Source organism: Galeopterus variegatus, unplaced genomic scaffold (genome assembly GCF_000696425.1).
Source record: "Galeopterus variegatus unplaced genomic scaffold, G_variegatus-3.0.2 Scaffold3510, whole genome shotgun sequence".
In the NCBI taxonomy this organism is placed as follows: Eukaryota; Metazoa; Chordata; class Mammalia; order Dermoptera; family Cynocephalidae; genus Galeopterus; species Galeopterus variegatus.
The window spans coordinates 160,487-180,201 of record NW_007729621.1 but is presented as its reverse complement, the minus strand read 5'-3'; the positions used below and the strand labels follow the sequence as shown (position 1 = coordinate 180,201).

General features: G+C 39.1%; 2 protein-coding genes across 2 annotated transcripts in view; both read left to right on the top strand.

Annotated features, from left to right (window-relative positions):
- The window catches only part of TDRD7 (tudor domain containing 7), a 62,122-nt gene extending 46,094 nt beyond the window's left edge, over window positions 1-16,028 (top strand). The window contains exons 13-16 of the mRNA XM_008585284.1: window positions 1,762-1,872; window positions 4,041-4,540; window positions 8,479-8,639; window positions 15,565-16,028. Coding sequence (XP_008583506.1) covers window positions 1,762-1,872; window positions 4,041-4,540; window positions 8,479-8,639; window positions 15,565-15,785 — 993 coding nt within the window. The 3' untranslated portion in view covers window positions 15,786-16,028. The remainder of the gene's footprint in view (window positions 1-1,761; window positions 1,873-4,040; window positions 4,541-8,478; window positions 8,640-15,564) is intronic.
- A 3,564-nt stretch (window positions 16,029-19,592) lies between these two features.
- Window positions 19,593-19,715, top strand: part of TMOD1 (tropomodulin 1) — an 86,803-nt gene continuing 86,680 nt past the window's right edge. Inside the window, exon 1 of the mRNA XM_008585283.1 lies at window positions 19,593-19,681. The gene's annotated coding sequence lies outside the window, so the exon portion shown is untranslated. The remainder of the gene's footprint in view (window positions 19,682-19,715) is intronic.

Genomic DNA, 19,715 nt, shown 5'->3' with positions numbered 1-19,715 from the left:
CGGTAAGGGGATCTTAACCCTTGACTTGGTGTTGTCAGCACCACGCTCAGGCAGTGAGCAAACCGGCCATCCCTATATGGGATCCGAACCCGTGGCCTTGGTGTTATCAGCACCGCACTCTCCCGAGTGAGCCACAGGCCGGCCCCAACCATTGCCTTTTCTAACAATAACTATTACAGAGAAGTTGTTTAACTTGTATTCAAACCTATTTTCAAAATTATTTTTACTCTATTGTTGCTCAGCCATAATATTGGAAAGGGATAAACCTTTAAGTGTTACTATTACTTTTTAACACCTCTAGCCTCTACATCACTGTCGGAGCATCCATCCAGGGCCAGCCTTACCTAGGAAAGGTTCCTTGGTCTGGAGGGGAAGAGAGTGGAGGATCTATCCCACTGCTGTGTCTGAAAGTCACACAATAGTCCCTTCTTTGTGCAGCAGTATGAACAGTCACTAAATTTTTTTTGTTATTTGATAGATGTGAAGACTGTTGGTTGGGGGAACCTTAAAAGCCAGCTAGCCCATGCCTCTGGCTAACATTTTAGCTACTCTAAGCAGAGTAGCAAACTGATGGTCTGTCAGCCAAAGCTGACCCATAAATATTGAGTTTTGGCTCTTGGCTCTTACAGTGTTTTGATAAAGTGCATTGGTTGCCAGGATTTTAAAATGAGAGAATGCCACACGAAAGTCCCTTCCTCTAGCTTTTCTCTTGACAGATTAGAAAATGACTGTACTGAGCTCTCCACCTCGTGGGGCAGTGCTCCTTGGGAGCTCTGTGGCCTTCTCCCCTGCAGGGCCCATGCTTGCCGTGTGCTGGCCCCATCTGCAGTGAGTGGCCACCTCATCCCTCCGTTGCCTGCCCTGCCTCTGCGGGTATTGGAGTGTGCTGTCTCTGCTCTAAGTGCCCTTCCCCACCCCACCATGTCCAATCGGCATAGTGAGAGGTGTGGAGCCCCTAAAGGAGGAGGGTAGGATAGGGATGAAAGAGCTCAGAGAGCAAAGGAAGAGTCCTGGAAATAGGTTTCATCCTCTTCACAAAATTGTCTCCATCAGTTCAAGGGCTTATGTGAGACTGAATGGAGTCCCTGAGGTCACCTCTTACTTCCCACTGCAGTAGTTCTACAGAAGCTTGTGCTGTGATGATGGGAGGGAAAAAGCACTGGGGAAAAAATGAGGTCTTCAGATATATGTGGATTTCAGTTTTCCTAATCCTCCTTAATTCTCATAGCAATCACCTTCAGAAGGTGAGCACAATTGCCTGCCATCCACAAGGTACTCAGGAAAGGCTGAATGAAACACTTAAGCCTCCAAAACAATTTTTGCAACAAGAATCAGACTGCCTCTAAATGACATTTAATTTTTTTTTTCGTTGGGCTTAGAGAGAAGACCTGTATATAAGTCCCAATCCTGTCTTCACAACTTTGTTATCTTACACAAGATAGTCTCTCTGAGTCCATTTCACCATCTGTAAAATGGGGTCACAACACCTGTCGTGCCGAAGTATTGTAGAGTGAGAAGTATGTGGAGCACCTGGTACAAGCCCTGGCTCACAAGAGGAGCAAAGACAGTAGTGGTAATATACATAGAGCCAGGAACACAGCAGATGCTCACACTGAGAGCCATGGTTATCATTATTAGCTATTGCTGTTGCTTATTCTCTATCTTGGCAACATCTGACTTGTAGGAAAATAATATCGACGTTATTCATAAATACCTATTTTAAGATGGTGTGTACACTTTTCCATCATGTTTTCTTTTCAGGCTATAAAGTGCTGTTTAGCAGATCTTCCACAATCTATTGGCATGTGGACACCAGATGCTGTGCTCTGGTTAAGAGATTCTGTTTTGAATTGCTCGGACTGTAGCATTAAGGTTAGTTATCTTATTGGTCCTGATACATTTAGAAAGGGATCTAGTAGCCATAAGGGCTCATTTGGTTTTTGTGAAAGAATTTTATCTTACTCTACACTGAGGCGTTCACATCTGACACATTTTTATATGCAAGAGATTGGTTGCATGTGTAGCTATAAGATATTTTATGTTTTAATTGTTTTTATTTCAAAAGTTATCTTATGTTTCCAGTATTATTTTTGAACCCTTCATAAAATTTTTTCCATTATTAATCAGGTAGCAGAGATGGTTCTCTGCTCTTATTTTGCTTCATGATAAAGAATTAAGTCCCTAGCGGAAGGACCACATATCTCTTAATAAATGTTCCTAAAGATTGTTTAAATAAGCCTTTTCTTTTTTTTTTCCCTCAAGTAGAATGGATTATAAACAAATCATTAATTTATAATCTTGGTTTTTGCCTCTTTTTCCTAAAGTTTATTTAAACTGCCTTACTTATTTCACTAACTTTTGTTTGTTTTTCTGTACTTTTACATCTTCAAATAAAAATCATTGCTTATATTTCCAAAAATAGAAATGGAAGATGATTTTTTTTCTGTTATGTTAACTGGTGCAAATGGTACTATCATTTTATATAAACATTTAACAATACAGTGTCCTTGAAAAACACTTCATGGGTCCGGCCCGGTGGTGCACTGGAGAGTGCGCCACTTGGGAGCGTGGCGACGCTCCCGCCGAGGGTTCGGATCCCATGTGGAGACCCGTTCCCGCTCACTGGCTGAGTGCGGTACGGGCGCAACACCGAGGGTTGCGATGCCGTTGCCAGTCCCTGGTGCAGGTGCAACACCGAGGGTTGCGATCCCGTTACCAGTCAGTAAAAAAGACAAAAAGGAAAAAAAAAGAAAAAGAAAAACACTTCATGAAGATCTCTAAATTATTCTAACACTGATATTCCTGTCTTTACACTCTTCTAGGGTATGTAGTATACAACTATATGCTTAATTCTGTACTATTTTATGTTCAATTGTCACATGATAATGAACATTGTTTTCTCTGCTACTCTTAAGCTCCTAAAGCCAGGGTATTGGGTACTCAATAAAATTACTTTTTAATGGTTAATTTTTAAAATGTTATTTCTGTATCATAAATGTGAAAATTATATTAGCAGTCAATATGTCATTAGTACTTCAAAGGATGAATTTCAATAGACTCATCTCACTGGAAAAAAATTTTTTCAAGTAAATTACTGTGGACAGATTGCCTTGCTGGTGTTTTTCTCTCCTCATGCCCGTTGTGTTCCTACCTTTCATGTCTAGCCCTATTTGATAAAAGACAGATGTGGCTAGAAGTGTCTCATTTTTGTCATTCCTAAGATACACCAGAGGAGCTGATGAGAATAATTAACAGTTGCCTAGCCCTTTGGGACACACAGCAGCCGCACAATTGGAATTGTCAATGTAAGGTATTACCACACAAACATTCTTGTGGCAGAAAGAGCAGAGAGAGGTAATCAGAGATATTTGCTTCTCCTGGGCAAATATTTAAAACTGTAATTTTGGCCTATTCAGTGGAGCTTTCTTCCTCTTTTTCTCCCCAGGTCACTCTCTTCCCACGTAATTGAGGGGAGAGGACATATAATAGGACCAAACAAAGAATTTGGACCAGAGGTCCCCAAGGGCATGGTGGATATCAAAGCTTTCTCCTTCCCTTTCTAGTCTGAGGGGCACCAGCCTTAAGCGAAGTGCGTTATAGAACATCTTGCCATCATTGTGATTATTTTTTATTGTTGAGGCTGGATAATGAGCACATGAGGGCTCATCATACTGTTCTTTCTACTTTGAGTGTTTTGAAATGTCATTAATAAAAAAATTAATTACAATATGTGGAATCACTTCCTTTCTCCCAGTAATAATGACGTATTACAAGTTAGAAGGTTTTCCTCATACTATTTAAAGGTTAGTAAATTTTTCATTTCCATAAGGTTACCACTGTTTTCTAGACTATTTTGACTTAAGAGCCAATTCATTGCTAAACTGTGATAGATAATTCATCTAATCTTAAATAAAATGAATTTTAGCAGGGTTTTTTTCTTTTTTGTACAATATTATGTTTTAATATTTAAGGTTAACTGCCTCTCACAATTCAATGTGAGCTTACCTGGATTTCTTAAATTACTTTTGTGTTTTCCAAAGGTTACAAAAGTGGATGAAAACAGAGGTATCACACATGTTTATTTATTTACACCTAAGAACTTCCCTGATCCTCATCGCAGTATTAATCGCCAGATTACAAATGCAGACTTGTGGAAGCATCAGAAGGATGTATTTTTGAGTGCTGTATCTAGTGGAGCTGGCTCTCCCAACAGCAAAAATGACAACACGCACATGTCAGGCACTGGAGAGAATTTCAGAAAGAGCCTCACAGATGTCATCAAAAAGTCCATGGTGGACCACACCAGCTCTTTCTCCATGAAGGAACTGCCACCTCCAGTCCACTTGTCAAAGCCAGGGGAACACATGGATGTATATGTGCCCGTGGCCTGTCACCCGGGTTACTTTATTATCCAGCCTTGGCAGGAGATACATAAGTTAGAAGTTCTGATGGAAGAGATGATTCTGTATTACAGTGTTGCTGAAGAACGCCACATAGCGGTGGAAAAAGACCAAGTGTATGCTGCAAAAGTGGAAAATAAGTAGGTCCTCGGACAGAGCATTTTATTCTACTCCTAAGAAAAATGTGTGGATGGATAGATACCAAGAGTCCTTAATCTCGGCAGGGGATTTTCAGCTGCATGGATGGGAATTTTGAATGTGAAACAAAACTAATGAATTGTGCAATTTTCTAATATTTAAATTTATGTTATTTATCTAAAAATTTAGTGACTATATTCCTGTTAAAACCTAATTATACACCTAAAATGAAGGCTTAAATGTTTTTCCTGTTTTTCTACTAGAAAAATATTTTTTATTCAGAAAATAACCATTTTTTCATTTAATGACATTTTTATTTTAAAAATGTTTGTTGGGGAAAATTTAGAAAATACAAAAAAAGCATAAGAAATTAAAATAAGCCACCCAGACATAACACTTCTTGAACTACTTATGTATTTCTTCTAGTTTTTTCTATGCATATTTATATAATTGGTATATTATTGTCATACATAATTTTATTCCTGCTTTTTTCACCTAACATTATGCTGTGAACATTTTTCCATGTGATAAAATTTCTTCAGAAACATTTTAAATGGCTGAATGATAGTCCATCATATGGGAAATCATAGTTTACTTCTCATTCTCTTCTGTTATGTAGGGTTTTTCCCCCCAGATTTTTCACTAGTATACATAATGTTGAACATAAATCTTTGTTTGCATCTCTGGTTATTTATTTATAGTAGAGTCCAAGAAGAGAAATTACTTGTTGAAAGATGACAAGATTTCTGATACACGTTATCAGTTGCTTCCTAGCTATTGTGCCACCTTTTCTAAGGAGCAACAATGCTGTCTCACTACCTGCACTAATGTTTTCATATTTAGATCCCCTGCCTCCTCCCCAAAGCCCCGCAGGATGTTCTGTTCCCTCCCAGTGAAGCCTGAGCACTCCACTCTCCACTCAGGCCACAAGCCCTGGAGGTGGCACAACTGCCCCTGTCCTGTCCCTTTACCTGCTTTCCTAGGGGAAATGACTGAGCTTATTTGTAGATGCTGAACACGAAGAACTATCTCTCCTCCTCAGCATACACATACACAAAAACATACCCCAAAACTCAGTTTAAAAGGTCAAATTTTTTATATAAAATGCTTTCTTTCATATAAAATGCTTTAATTCTTTCTTAAGATAGCAAACCTAGGCATATATAAAATTTTGTCATTCTCATGGGAGAAAGAAATCTAATTTTTTTTTTAAAAAAGATGACCGGTAAGGGGATCTTAACCCTTGACTTGGTGTTGTCAGCACCACGCTCAGCCAGTGAGCAAACCGGCCATCCCTATATAGGATCCGAACCCGTGGCCTTGGTGTTATCAGCACCGCACTCTCCCGAGTGAGCCACAGGCCGGCCCAGAAATCTAATTTTTAACACTCAAAAGTTAACTTTCATTTTGAAAAGCATACAACTTACATGTCACAAGCTTTTCATCTTTAAAAAACCATTTTTACTGTCATGTTATTTACAACCATGAGCGTAAATGGGATTAATTCAATTTGTGTAAATTTGCCTCAATCAGAACTCTTTGCAGGATAATTCAATCACAGTTAAAACCAAACTAATGTTAACTATCATCATGGAGACAGATTAATGGTGAGGAGCAAAGGGGTTGTGTGAGAAAGGAGAACCCATAAACTGGAGACCTACGGCGTGGGGCCTTAACTCTCTACCCCACAACCCATGGGTTTGAACAGTACCGCCCCAGGACTCTTGGGCCTTAACCAGTTAATTTGTCCCCAGATAGCCAAGGAATGTTTTATATATTAGATTATCTGATTTTTTTTGAAAGTTCATGAACTGAATCAATGTAAAGCATTTAGAGCTTCTATCTTGCTTAAAACTCAGGACTATTTACTAAACCTTGTTCCCAACTATGATAAATTAAGACAGGAATTTCAGATACTTTTGTATTATGGTGGTTTCCAAATCTATCTCAGCATAAGGATAATCTGGAAAACCTATTAAAAATGCAGATTATTCTTCCTCACCCCCGTCATCCTGAATCAGAATCTGTGCAAGTGGAGCCCCAGAATCTGTTTTTAACCAAGTCCAGGTGAGCCTTGGAGTGAAACTGGTAATCTAGTCAAAACGGAAGCCTTTATTTAAGGTACTAATTTTGAAAATGGAAAGCTAACTAGGAACCTGCCATATTAGTCTTCTGAGGGCTCTCCTCACTGCTCTGTACCTCATATTTATAGACTACAAACACAGAGCACCATAATTTTGTCCTGTACAATTTAAAGATGATGCTGTTGGTGGAAACAAAGTGTTGTAATCTCCTTTTGAACTTACACAAATTAGCAACCTATACCAAACTGGCATTTCTACATATGAAAGCTTCTTTTCAATTTGGTCTCAAGTTCTTATTTGTACAGCTTATGTTCATTTTAATAACAGTGGTGATGGCTACCATTTGCCAAGTGTCTATTAGATGCCCAGTATGTGCTAGGCATTTTTCAAATATTATTTCTGCAAGTGGGTTAAAATTAAATATTACACATGAGAGAACTGAGGCTCAGAGGGGTTAAATAAAGACCCTAGGGATACACAGCTGGAAAATGGTCCAGGTGAGATCAAGCTCAGGTCTGTTTGGCTCCCAAAGCTCATTTATTTATTATGAATCCTTTCTGTGTCCCAGTTGTCTCTGGGACTCATGGATTATTGCTTGCTATACACACGTTGAGCCTGTCAGAAGGTTTCTGGAGTTCTCCCCAAAGCCCCCAATCACGGTGTTTAAAGTTGGCCTCTTTGTAGATTTCTCACTGTAGTTCACCCTGTAGCAGTCGCATGGGTTTCCTCTACCCATTCTCTGCTAGGTGTTCATTGACTTGAGAATCAGTCCAGTCTGGCCAGCCCCCCCAGCAGTGCGTCACAGTAAAGGGCCTGCTGTTCCGCTGGGCTGGTTACCTATGGCTGATAAACTTGTTCCGGAGAATGACTAGGCTGCCTCCTGAGTTATAATCCAACTCACACCATCCAGGAGCAGAGACCAACTCCACAGACACTTTCCTTTTAAGTATTATGAACAATTTTCCCTTCTGTAGTAATGGTTTTTAATAATGTAATCAAGACTACAGGGATTTAAAATGATCCTTCATATGTTAACCTTGCAGTCTAGGCTTTTCTCATTTTAATGATGTTGATGTAGGCCCAGAGGAGAAAAGTATATTCATGTGAATTTCTTTCTGGAGCCTTGAACTCCATATCTGAAACCATGTTCCTCTTCTTCCCCCATACTCTCCTGCACTTTCCAGGTTCTTGATTTTAGGTATGGGGTTGAATTTTGTATTTTGTTTTGTATTTTTAATGTTCTTACTTGGCATAATTAAAATTGTTTCAAATTTTTTTTAATTTTAAATATTTAAAATCTCATTCAGAACTTTCTTGGGTCTCTCCCCCACCTACCTTCCCAGTCTGACTTTCTCTTCCATTCCTCAGTGCATTCTAACTTCTAGCTATATCGTCCCCTCTCAAGTTTTCTGTGCTTTTCTTCTCAGCCATTTTTTCCACCCCAGCTGGTCCTGTTGGCCTTTCTCTCTTCATCTTCCAAACATGTACCATGTACCAATCATGTGGCCACCTTCCATCTCCCCAGAGTGAAGGGATCCCCTGGCCTGATTATGGCATTTGTTTCATTCTGCTTAATGATGATTTGTAGTTCATGTATCAGTTTCCTCATTAGCTCCATAAGACTCTTAAAAATCTCTTGAATGAGCAAATTCTATCAAATGAGCCAGTGGAAAAGCAGAGAATAGTAACCATTGGAAAAAGAAGCAGCAATTGCTTTAAAAACTTTTATGACAGTATAGTTTTATACTTTAATAACATTTGCATTAATTTTACTTTTTATCATTAAAATGTTTCCCTTAAAGCAGGTGTTTGACTTTCTGTGTTTTCTCTTCCTTTTTAATCCAATGCACATCTAGGTGGCACAGAGTGCTTTTAAAAGGAATCCTGACCAATGGACTGGTGTCTGTATATGAGCTGGACTATGGCAAGCACGAATTAGTCAACATAAGAAAAGTACAGCCCCTAGTGGACATGTTCCGAAAGCTACCTTTCCAAGCAGTCGCAGCTCAACTTGCAGGTAATTTTTGTGGAATTTGAACTCATGCTGCAACATAGCTTATATTGCTGTTTTTTCCTGGGTACTTAGCAAGTGTTGAATCATTGGCCTATTGAATTCTTTTGTTTGCACTAGCAACGTCCTGTCATAATGGAAATAATTTTAATGATCTCTTATAGTCATACTCTACCATTACATCTGCTGTTTCTATTTTTCCTACTCCTTTCTGTCTTTGGTTTCATGCGTGAGTATATTTCTAAAGCTGTAACTTTAGTACAGGCACAATACTGCATTCTGCTTTTCTTCATTTAGTATTTTTTTCCTATTTTTGGGGTGGTTATTTCATGGTTTTGTTAATTATTTTTAATGGATGGAAAATATTCCATTTAATTGATATTTGCCTATAGTTGGACATTTTGGTTCTTTACACTTTTTATTGTAATGTTAAGAAAAACCCTGCAGATATGTATACCAGCTAAAGCAAACAAGAAACAATGGAAACAACCTAAATAACGGACAAGAGGAGAACTTTTATTATTATTAATGCATAAGTTATAATGCGTGTACATAATGGATCATTACTCAGTCATAAAACATTCTTAGATCATAGAATATGACTGTTTTCATGGCCCAGTGATTTTCTAGTTTGCAACACAACTAACAGCTTATGAGTGTGCAGTTTCACCACATTCACACCAGCCTCTTGATTATCATTAAAATTTGAGGAGCTGACTTAATAGGTGTACAATGATACCTCTTTGTAATATTGCTCAATGCAATTTTATCTTTTTTTTTTTGGCAGCTGGCCAGTATATGGGGATCCAAACCCTTGACCTTGGTGTTACAAGGCTGTGCTCTAACCAACTGAGCTGACCGGCAGTAGATTTTCTTTCTTTTATCTTTTGTGAAAGCAGTGCAAATGTTGGTGGCTCCCCTGTGAGCACCCTACCATTAGGTGGCATGAGCAATTGGATGAAGGTCAACCTGAAGTCTTGTCAGCATTAGCTGAGGGCATGGAGGCCAGAAGAGCTGAGGGGTGCAGACAAAGACCTGCAGTCACTTGGGCTCTCTGTGTCCTGCCATGCCCTGATCTCTTTGCTACTTCCCACAGTCCTCAGCTCTGCTTACCCCATTCATTTAACACAGTGATAGAAGTGATTTGATCTCAGCAGTGAAAGAAATTATGTATATAGATTCTTCTTTTACTTATTGACCAGCTTTTATTAGAAGGCTATATATTGCCTTTTTAAAAAAGTTAGTTTCTTGTGTCTTCTTACTAGAATTCCAAGAAAATTCCCATGGTAATTGGATATAAAGCAAAAATGGCACTTTGCACATGGCATAGCCACCTGTTAGTCTGCTTTGGATTCAAACCTCTAAGTAGTTTCTTCAGATTTAATTGTTACTTTTTTTCATTTTCACTTTTTAGTGTTTGGGTTTTCCTAATATGTTTGTTAAACATCAAACTGCCCAGAAAAGGATTATCTGCGAGGAACGAGTGCATGGCACCACCATCCCCTTCACCAGCAGCATGGCTAGTGATTACTGGTGCTTACTATGTGCCAGGGACTCTACGAGCCCGTTTATATCTTACATCTTGTCTAATATATGCATTCAGTGCTATAAATTTTCCTTTAAGCACTGCTTTTAATGCATTCCACAAATTTTGATATGCTGTATTTTCATTTTCATTTAGGTCAAAATATTTTTAAATTTCTGTTGAAATTTCTTCTTTGACTCATGTGTTATTTGGAATTGTGTTGTTCAATTTCCAAGTATTTGGGGATTTTCCAGCTATATTTGTTATTGATTTCTAATTTAATACCATTGTGGTCTGAGAGCAGACATTTTATGACTTAAGATGATCAAGATGTATTTTATGTTCCAGAATGTGGTCTGTCTTGGTGAATGTTCCATGTGAGCTTGAGAAGAATGTGTAATCTGCTCTTGGATGAAGTGGTCTGCAGATGTCAGTTATATCCAGTGACTTATAGTGCTGTTGAGTTCACCTTTGTCCTTACTGATTTTCTCCCTGCTGGTCCTGTCCATTCTGATAAGAGGGTGTTGAAGTCTGTAGTTATGATAGAGGATTCTTCTGTTTCTCCTTGCAGTTCTGTCAGTTGTTGCCCCACATATTTTGACCCTTTGTTGTTAAGTGCATACATATTAAGGATTGTTATGTCTTCTTGGACAGGTTACCCCTTTACCATTATAGAATGCCCTCTTTATCCCTGATGACTTTCCTTGCACTGAAGTCTGCTCCATCTGAAATTAATATACCTGATTCCTGCTTTCTTTTGATTAATATTAGCATGGTATATCTTTCTCCACACCTTTACATTATATGTGTCTTTATATTTCAAGTGAGTTTCTTGTAGACAGTATATAGCTGGGTCTTGTTTTTTGATCCACTCTGACAATCTCTTAATTGGTATATTTAGACTGTTGACATTTAAAGTGATTATTAATATAGTTGGATTAATAACTACCAAATTTGTTGCTGTTTTCTATTTGTTGTCCTTGTTCTTTGTTCTTATTTTTGTCTTCTACACTTTTTCTGTTTTTTGTGGTTTTAATTAAGCCTTTTATGATTCCATTTTCTCTCTTCTTTTAGCATATCAGTTATACTTGTATACCTATTTTTTTTTTTCCTTTTTGTCTTTTTTCGTGACCAGCAACGGATCACAACCCTCAGTGTCGCGCCCGTACCGGACCGGGACCGGCAACGGGACTGCAACCCTCGGTGTTGCTCCCGCCCCTCGCTCAGCCAGTGAGCGGCCGGTCTGTATGTGGGATCCGAACCCTCAGCGGGAGCGCCGCCACGCTTCCCAAGCGGCGCACTGTAGCAGTGCGCCACCGGGCCGGCCCTATTTTTTTTTTTTTACTTTTTTTTGTGGTTGTCCTAGAGCTTACATTTCCAACTAATCCAAGTCCACTTTCAAGTAACCTTAGACCTCTTCAGAGGTAGTGCAAGTACCTTATAATAACAAAATAATTCTAATTTGTTCCTCTTGTCCCTTGTATTATTACAGTCATTCATTTCACTTGTATATAAGTGTATATGTGGGTACTTCAAAAAGTTCATGGAAGAATAGAATTAAAGGATAATATGAATCTTTCCATGAACTTTTTGAAGTACCCATGTACTTCACACACACACACACACACACACACACACAAGCATACATAATCACATACATTGTTGCTATTATTATTTTGAACAAATTAGATCAATTAAGAATAAGAAAAATAGAAATTTTTATTTTACCTTCACTTATTCATCCTCTGGTAACTCTTCCTTTGTGAACAGATCCAAGTTTCTGACCTGGATCATTTTCCTTCTCTCCGAAGAACTTCTTTTAACATTTCTTTTAAGGCCAGTCTACTGGCCACAAATTCCCCCAATTTTTGTTTGTCTTAGAGTCTCTATTTCTCCTTCACTTTTAATTTCACAGGGTGCAGAATTCTAGGGGTGGGTTTTTTCTCTCAACACTTCACTCTCCTTGCTTGCATGGTTTCTGAGAGGTCAGGTGTAATTCTTATCTTTGTTTCTCTATACGTAAGGTGTTTTTTTACCCTCTGCCTCCTTTGAAGATTTCTCTTTATCTTTAACTTTCTAAAGTTTGCATATACTATGCCTAGATGTATTTTGATGGCATTTATCCTGCTTGGTGTTCTCTGAGCTTCCTGGATCTGTGGTTTGGTGTCTGAAATTAATCTGGGGAAATTCTCAGTCATTATTGCTTCAGTGTTGTTTCTGTTCCTTCCTTCCTTCCTTCTTCTGGTCTTCTCATTTAGCATATGTTGTACCTTTTGTAGTTGTCTCACAGTTCTTGGATATTCTGTCTTTTAAGATTTTTAAGAAAGTCTTTTTCTCTTTGCCATTCAGTTTCAGAAGTTTCTGTTGTCATACCCTCCAGCTCAGAGATCTTTCCTTAACCATGTCCAATCTTCTAATGTGCTCATCGAGCCATTCTTCTTTCCTGTTAGTTTTTGATCTCTATCATTTCTTTTTGACTCTTTTTTAGAATTTCCATCTCTGCTTCCATTATTCATTTGTTCTTGTATGTTGTCTACTTTTTCTATTAAAGCTGTTAGCATATTCATCCTAGTTATTTTAAATTCCTGGTATGATAATTCCAACATTCCTGCCGTGTTTGACTCTGATTCTGATACTTGCTCAGTCTCTTCAAACTGTGTCTTTTGCCTTTATTGTCGCTTGTAGTTTTTTGATGGAAAGTGGACATGATGTACTGGGTAAAGGGAGCTGTGGTTAGTAGGACTTTAGTAATATAGTGGCAAGGTGTGTGTGTGTTGTGGGGGAAAGGGACAGTTACAGTCCCATGATTGGATTTCAGTCCTTTGGTGAGCCTGTGCCCCTAAACTGTGAACTTAACCAGTGCTTCTTGGGTACCCCCCACCTTAGGTGGAGCAGGATGGCTAGAGGAGAGTAGCCTTGAGTATTTTTTCCTTCCCCCAGGTGTATTAGGCTCTGATAAAATCCCAGCAGGTCAGGCTCTGGTAAAATAGTTTCTCCTGTGGGCAGGGCTTGTTAAGAAGAACAAAGAGCTCTGGTGTATTTCAAAATGTTCCTTTTCCCTTCCCTTGCTGGAAACATGAGGGGATTTTTCTCTGATATTCACTGTGAGGACCTGGTAGGGCTTCTGGAGGTAAAACTCTCAAAAGTGGGGGAGGGAGGGCAGGGACTATGCCTGGGTCCCCCTGCAAGTTTTAACTCTCAGGCTTGTCTACATGAACCTTCGGCAATTCGTCATTACAGTTTAGGTTCTCCTACCTCAGCACTGGTTCCTGCCAAGGTCTCTGCTGATTGATTTCTGCTCCAGTAAGTTGTGACTCTGTCTGTCTTTTCAGTTTTGAGGACAGCAGATTGTCCTGTGACCTCACTTCTCTGACAGATCTAAGAGTTTTTGATTTTTCAGTTTGTTTATACTTTTACTTGTTATTAGGATAGGGTGGCAACTTCTAAGCTCCTTACATGCCAGACTGGAAACGAGAAGTTCTACCAGCCACTTTATTTCATTGAGTGGAGGTTTAGGTACTCTTATTATAGCTATTATACAGATCAGGAAGCAGCAGCTTAGAGAAGTTAAGTATCTTACCCAAGATCCCACAGCCTTAAACATAGTGGTCTGCCTCTCCAGTGCATTCCTTTCTTCACTGTATGCCTCCTTCTCAGAGTGAAAAGTGTGCTTTTGAAGGCCTGGATTCAAGTCACTTAATTTCTCAACCTACCCCCGTAATTATTTATAAAATGACCAGTAAATCCCTGTCTTGCTATGTTACTGAACTAATATGTGGATCAGATGGGAGAGGGAATATGAAATCTCCTTGTAAACTAAAATATGTAGTACAAATGCATGAATGTTTGTTTCTTTGTATGCTTATCTAGAAACAAAGAGTTGCTGTGGGGTCCCATCTGTGACCTCAGTTCCTTTTCTAGGCTCACCTCTGCCAAGCCTTCTTTCTTCCTACTAACTTGCTCTTAAGTCACAAAACCTCCCTGGGCATCAGATTACTCATCTTGACGGGAGGACCCCTGTTTTTTAATTAATTGAAAACATATGCACTGGAACTATTAAAGAGTATATGTGATGAAGACTGTCTTGCTCCAGCATAGGCATCAAACACTGTCAGGACTGCTGGAGATAAAATGAGACTTCTAGGCTTCTCTTATGGGAGATTCTTTTTTTTTTTTTCTTTTTTGGTGGCTGGCCAGTACAGGGATCAAACCCTGGACTTGTTATCAGCACTACACTCTATCTAACCAACTGAGCTAACCAGTCAGTCCTGGAAATTCTTAATAATCAAAGAATTTAGCCTACTTGTTATATAGATAGCAAATCTTCTAAAATTATGTTTAAACTCCCAGACCTTCATTCCTTTGGGGCATAATTTATACTTTGTTTAATCTAGTTTATGTGGACTTGTTATATTAGTTTAATAGTATTTTTTTAAAAATACATTTTCTTTCCCAATTTTGTTTTAAAATCTAATTTAGAATTCTCTAACTCGATCTCTCAAGTTGAAAAGTCAGAGAGACTTAGAGATGAATAGGGCTTCAAATTCATCTGGTTCAACCAGTTTCTATTGATAGGTAAACTGAGGCCTGAGAGATCAACTGATTTTCCCAAGATCACACCATCTGATAAAGGAAGAGCTAGGAATGGTAACAGTCTCCTCACTCTCAATCCAGTGCTTTTTCTATAATGCTGTGTAAAATTTTGAAAATCACATTGTAAATAGATCATATAGCAGTTTTTTCTTTTTTTTAACTATATTTGGTCAGTCAGAAAAAAGTCTTTAAATAAAGAAATATCATTGATATTGATCTTTTATTCACCCTGGCTATTTCAATTATTAATTTAAATTTCCATATACTTTGTGTATTGGAAATGTGTAGTAGTCATTACTACCTCAATTTATAATACACTGTGAAATCTCAAATGAAACTTGTGGGGCCGGCCCGGTGGCGCACTGGATAGTGCGCTGCTTGGGAAGCGCGGCGGCGCTCCTGCCCGAGGGTTCAGATCCCACATACAGACCGGTTCCCGCTCACTGGCTGAGCGAGGCGCGGGAGCAACACCGAGGGTTGCGATCCCGTTGCCGGTCCCCGGTCCGGTACGGGGGCAACACTGAGGGTTGCGATCCGTTGCCGGACACGGAAAAAGACAAAAGACAAAAAAAAAAAAAAAAAAAGAAACTTGTGGCTGTAGGTAAAGGTTTATAGAAGTGACTCTGTTCAGAGTAGGAAAACTATAAGCTGGACTGTTTTAGATTGTTCAGCAACTGTTTTTCAGTTTAGGCTAATCTAGCCTGGGATGCTTAAGCTACCTTGGAATTGCCTTAATAGTTTTCCATTATAGTGGATCAAAGAAAGGCTCATTTGAGGCCTCACTGCTCCCTTTATGCCCTGTCTTTCTCCTAGGAGTGAAGTGCAACCAGTGGTCCGAGGAGGCTTCGATGGTATTTCGAAATCATGTGGAGAAGAAACCTTTAGTGGCATTGGTGCAGACAGTTATTGAAAATGCCAACCCTTGGGACCGGAAAGTGGTAGTCTATTTAGTGGATACATCGCTGCCAGACACTGATATCTGGATTCATGATTTTATGTCAGAGTATCTGGTAGAGTTTTCGAAAGTTAATTAATCACTGCTTCTGAGACCTTGACAACTAATTCAAATTTTTTAGCAATAACAAAGTGTAGTAGGCTTTAAAAAAAATCTTATCTCTGCTACATGCCTGTGACTGCTGTGGGGGATTGAAAAGAGTATGCTTATATTTGGTGAAAGATATTTAACAAGTTTTCTTTTAATAGAATTGACTTTTCAAAGAAAATTGCACTTGAATTATTACTGTAATATTAGAATAAAAATTTTATCAATATAAAAACTGACTACCTTGTAATTTCTAGGCTTTACGATCTTTTTTTTTTTTTAAAGGATGACTGGTAAGGGGATCTGAACCCTTGGCTTGTTGTTGTCAGCACCACACTCAGCCAGTGAGCCAACCGGCCATCCGCATATAGGATCCAAACACGTGGCGTTGGTGTTCTCAGCACCGCACTCTCCTGAGTGAGCCACAGGCTGGCCCTGGCTTTATGATCTTAAGATGAAAGTTTTCTTTTTCATTCATGTTATCTTCTTTGCAGTGCTGGATTCTTCTCCAATTAAATTGGGAATTTCGTGACTTAACTCTACCCTGATGTAGTGGTATGTCCCAAAGCAAGTGATCACAAAAGCATGTGAAGAGTTACCCTGAGTCTCTAGCATATCAGCATTGCCATAGGAGCAGCCCAGGCAAACCAGCATGCCCGTCACTCCAAATCTTGAGTGGTTTCTCTTTGCCCAGAGAGTCCAGTCCTAAGACCCAGCCCTTCCACAATCCCCTTCCTCAGCCTCATTGTCAACCATTCCCTAGTCCAGCCATGCTGGACCTTTATCTGGTCCCTGAACCCCATGCCTGTTCATCTAGCACTACTGGTATTCTAAATCAAGCCTTGTTCCCCTCCAAACCTTACTTATTCTGTTCCCTCAGCTTGCAACTCATTCTCCCACCACGGTTTTTGCTTGTCAGTATCCTGCTTGACCTCCTGAGTGGACCTTAAGCCTTCCCTGGCGCCCATTTCTACTCCATTGTGCTTTGATTATGCCTCTCTTGGCACCCATATCTCACTCTGCTTTGTAGTATATAACTAATTCACTATGCACCACTCACCCCAACTAGATCATGAGCCCTTTGAGGGAGAGATGAGTCTTAGTCATCTCTTTATCCATTGATGTAAATGTTTGACAACTGATTCTGGTGGATGGGAGGGGGAGGTAAGCCTTGATTTGTAGTGTCTGACAATTCCCATCTTGTAAATAGTCCCACCGTTGTTGATTTCCAGCTAACAGTGTCAGTGTTACATCACTGAATGGGCAGCTGGGAAGATAGGGACGTAAGAGGCTCTTACTACCCAGTATGATGGTCTCCAGGACACCACTGTGTATCATCTGCCGTAGGCAGAATGACATCTTGCATATGTCAGGCACTTACTGTGTGCTTGCTAACTGGTGGGCAAATGGATTGGCAGACAGGTTGTAGGCTTTAGCGTGGTCCAAAGATGAGGTGGGGAGGCCCTGGACTAAGAGTGGAGGAATGGGAATGAAGAAAAAATATTGAAGACTTTTTGAAGCTTTTAACTCGAGTTATTAGAACAGACAGATTAGACACAGAAGATAGGGAGAAAAGTGAAGCCAGGTCTTAAGGTCTGAGGGGCTACAACGATCATCCTTACTCAGTTTGAGTGGGAAGTTTAAAAGTTTGACTTTGAATATACTGAATTTGAGCTGATAGTTAGACCTCCATGTGAAGATGTGCATAAACTATTGGAAATATGGAGTGGACATCGGGGGAGAAAACCATGCTGGAGATAAAAATTCTTAAAGTCTTTTGTTTGAGAAAATCAAGGAAAAATGAGAAAAAAAAGTGAGATAAAAGCCAGATGTTTTAAGTTTTTCATTTTAAACATGCAAAAATAATCTCTCTAGCTTTTTAAAATTTATATTTAATATTTACTACTAAAATGATTGAACATTCAGAATACTTGTGCCAGTGATTAAAATAATCATTTATGATGAAATAAAAATATCTTGACACAAATGTTTAAGTGAAATAAAGTAGTGTAAATGTTCTTTTTTAAAAATATATGGTTTCTTTCCCTTAAAAAAAAAAATCCTCAAATTGTCTACAAGTAAGGAAGTGGTGGTTTCTATTTCACTGACATTAGAAATGTTTCCATTATTTTTTAAAATAAAGCAGTTGTGTTTGTTGATGTAATTGAAAAATTAATGTGGTGTTGGGACAGTGTGACAGACAAATGAAGTGTGACCCCTACCTAATACCATGTTTGAAAGTCATTTCAAAGAGGATTGAAAACCTAAACGTGAAGACTAAGGTAGGTAGATAACATAGGCAAATAAATACCTTTATAATCCAGGACTAGGAAAGAGTCCTTAAACAGGACACACGAAGTGCTACCAATAAAGGAAAAGATTGATATGCTAGACTGCATTAAAACTAAGAACACCTTTTCATCAAAAGATGTTTATTAAGGTGAAAAGGCAAAATACAGAGTGAAAGGAGATAGTTGAGTACATTTTAGAGGGGGAGAGAGAGAGAATATTGAATATATTCAATAAACAAGGCTGTCTAGAAGAAAAAATGGGCAATAAAATTGAGCAGACACATCAAAAAAGAAGAAATCCAATTGGCCAATAAACATGAAAAGGTACTCAACCCATTAGGACATGAAAAAATGCAAGTTCAAACCTCAATGAGATAGCATTACTCATGTACCAGAATGGGTAAGTTTGTTTTCGTTAATTCCAAATGGTGTTGAAGATGTGAAACTGCTGTGTAAAATGGTACAATGGCTTTGGAAGAGTTCGACCTCATGTCTCCTAAAGTTGAGGTTAGGTGTACTCTAGGACCCAGCACTTGGAACAGCAGAGCGTACACTTGTACAAGAGGATGCTGGAGAAGAATGTTCACAGCAGCACTGTTCGTAATAGCCCAAACCTGGAAACAACGTACATGTCCATTAACAGTAAAATGGTAAAACAGAGTTTTTAAAAAAAACTCTGGTATATTCATACAATGGAATACTCTACAGCAATGGGAACAAATATTGCATGAAACATCACTGATCTCTGGTACGACACAGTGTTGAGTAAATGACACTACAGAGGGAAGAGGAGAGCAAGGATGTGATTACGGGTCAAGAAAGTGATCACCATTAAGAGAGGGCTGTGACCCAGAAGGGACAGGTTGGCTTCTGGGCTGCTAGCAAGTTTTCCTGAGTGGTGGTTGCACAAGTGTTCGACCTTGTGAAAAAAAACTCATGAAGCTGTACATTTATGTTGTATGCACGTAAATGTTTGACTCCACTACAAAAATGTTTAAATAATCTGAAATATTAAATCATTGCTTTATTTAAAAATTTGTGGCTCATACCCCTTGAAAAGAGTATTCTTTTACAGCTGTGAGGGTTTTATAAAAGAAACACATCTACATGAAAAACAAGATTTTTTAAAATGAGTGTTTCTCAGTTATTTATACTTAAGGATCAAAGAGTTGATTTTATTAGGGTCCACCCCACCAAAAACTTTCCCATAATCAAAATGAGACATGTCCCTATATTTGTATGAGCCATTTGTTTATTAAAACGCTTAAAGTTTCTGTTTGGGTTTAAGTGGTTTAGCCTTCGAAGAACCTGGGACTCTGGGTCATTTTAAGTCGTTATTTTGGACACTCCACTGGTATAGAGAGAATGCATTCGACTCGGTGTTGGAACTATATGTTCCCCCAGATGATCAAAGCTTCACCTCAGAGCGGACTAACTAGGCTGCGAGAAGATGGGACGCACCGTTGCTTCAATCCGAGGAGGCAAAAGGCGCAGCGCGCTCAGCGGGCTCCGGCCCATCACTGAGGGCCGCCGTCCTCAACGTCTTACCTTCTAGACCTGCAGGAACTCTGCCGTCGCTTAACTCTTCCTGGGACACGTGGGAAAACCGAGACTCAGAAAAGGCGACGCGC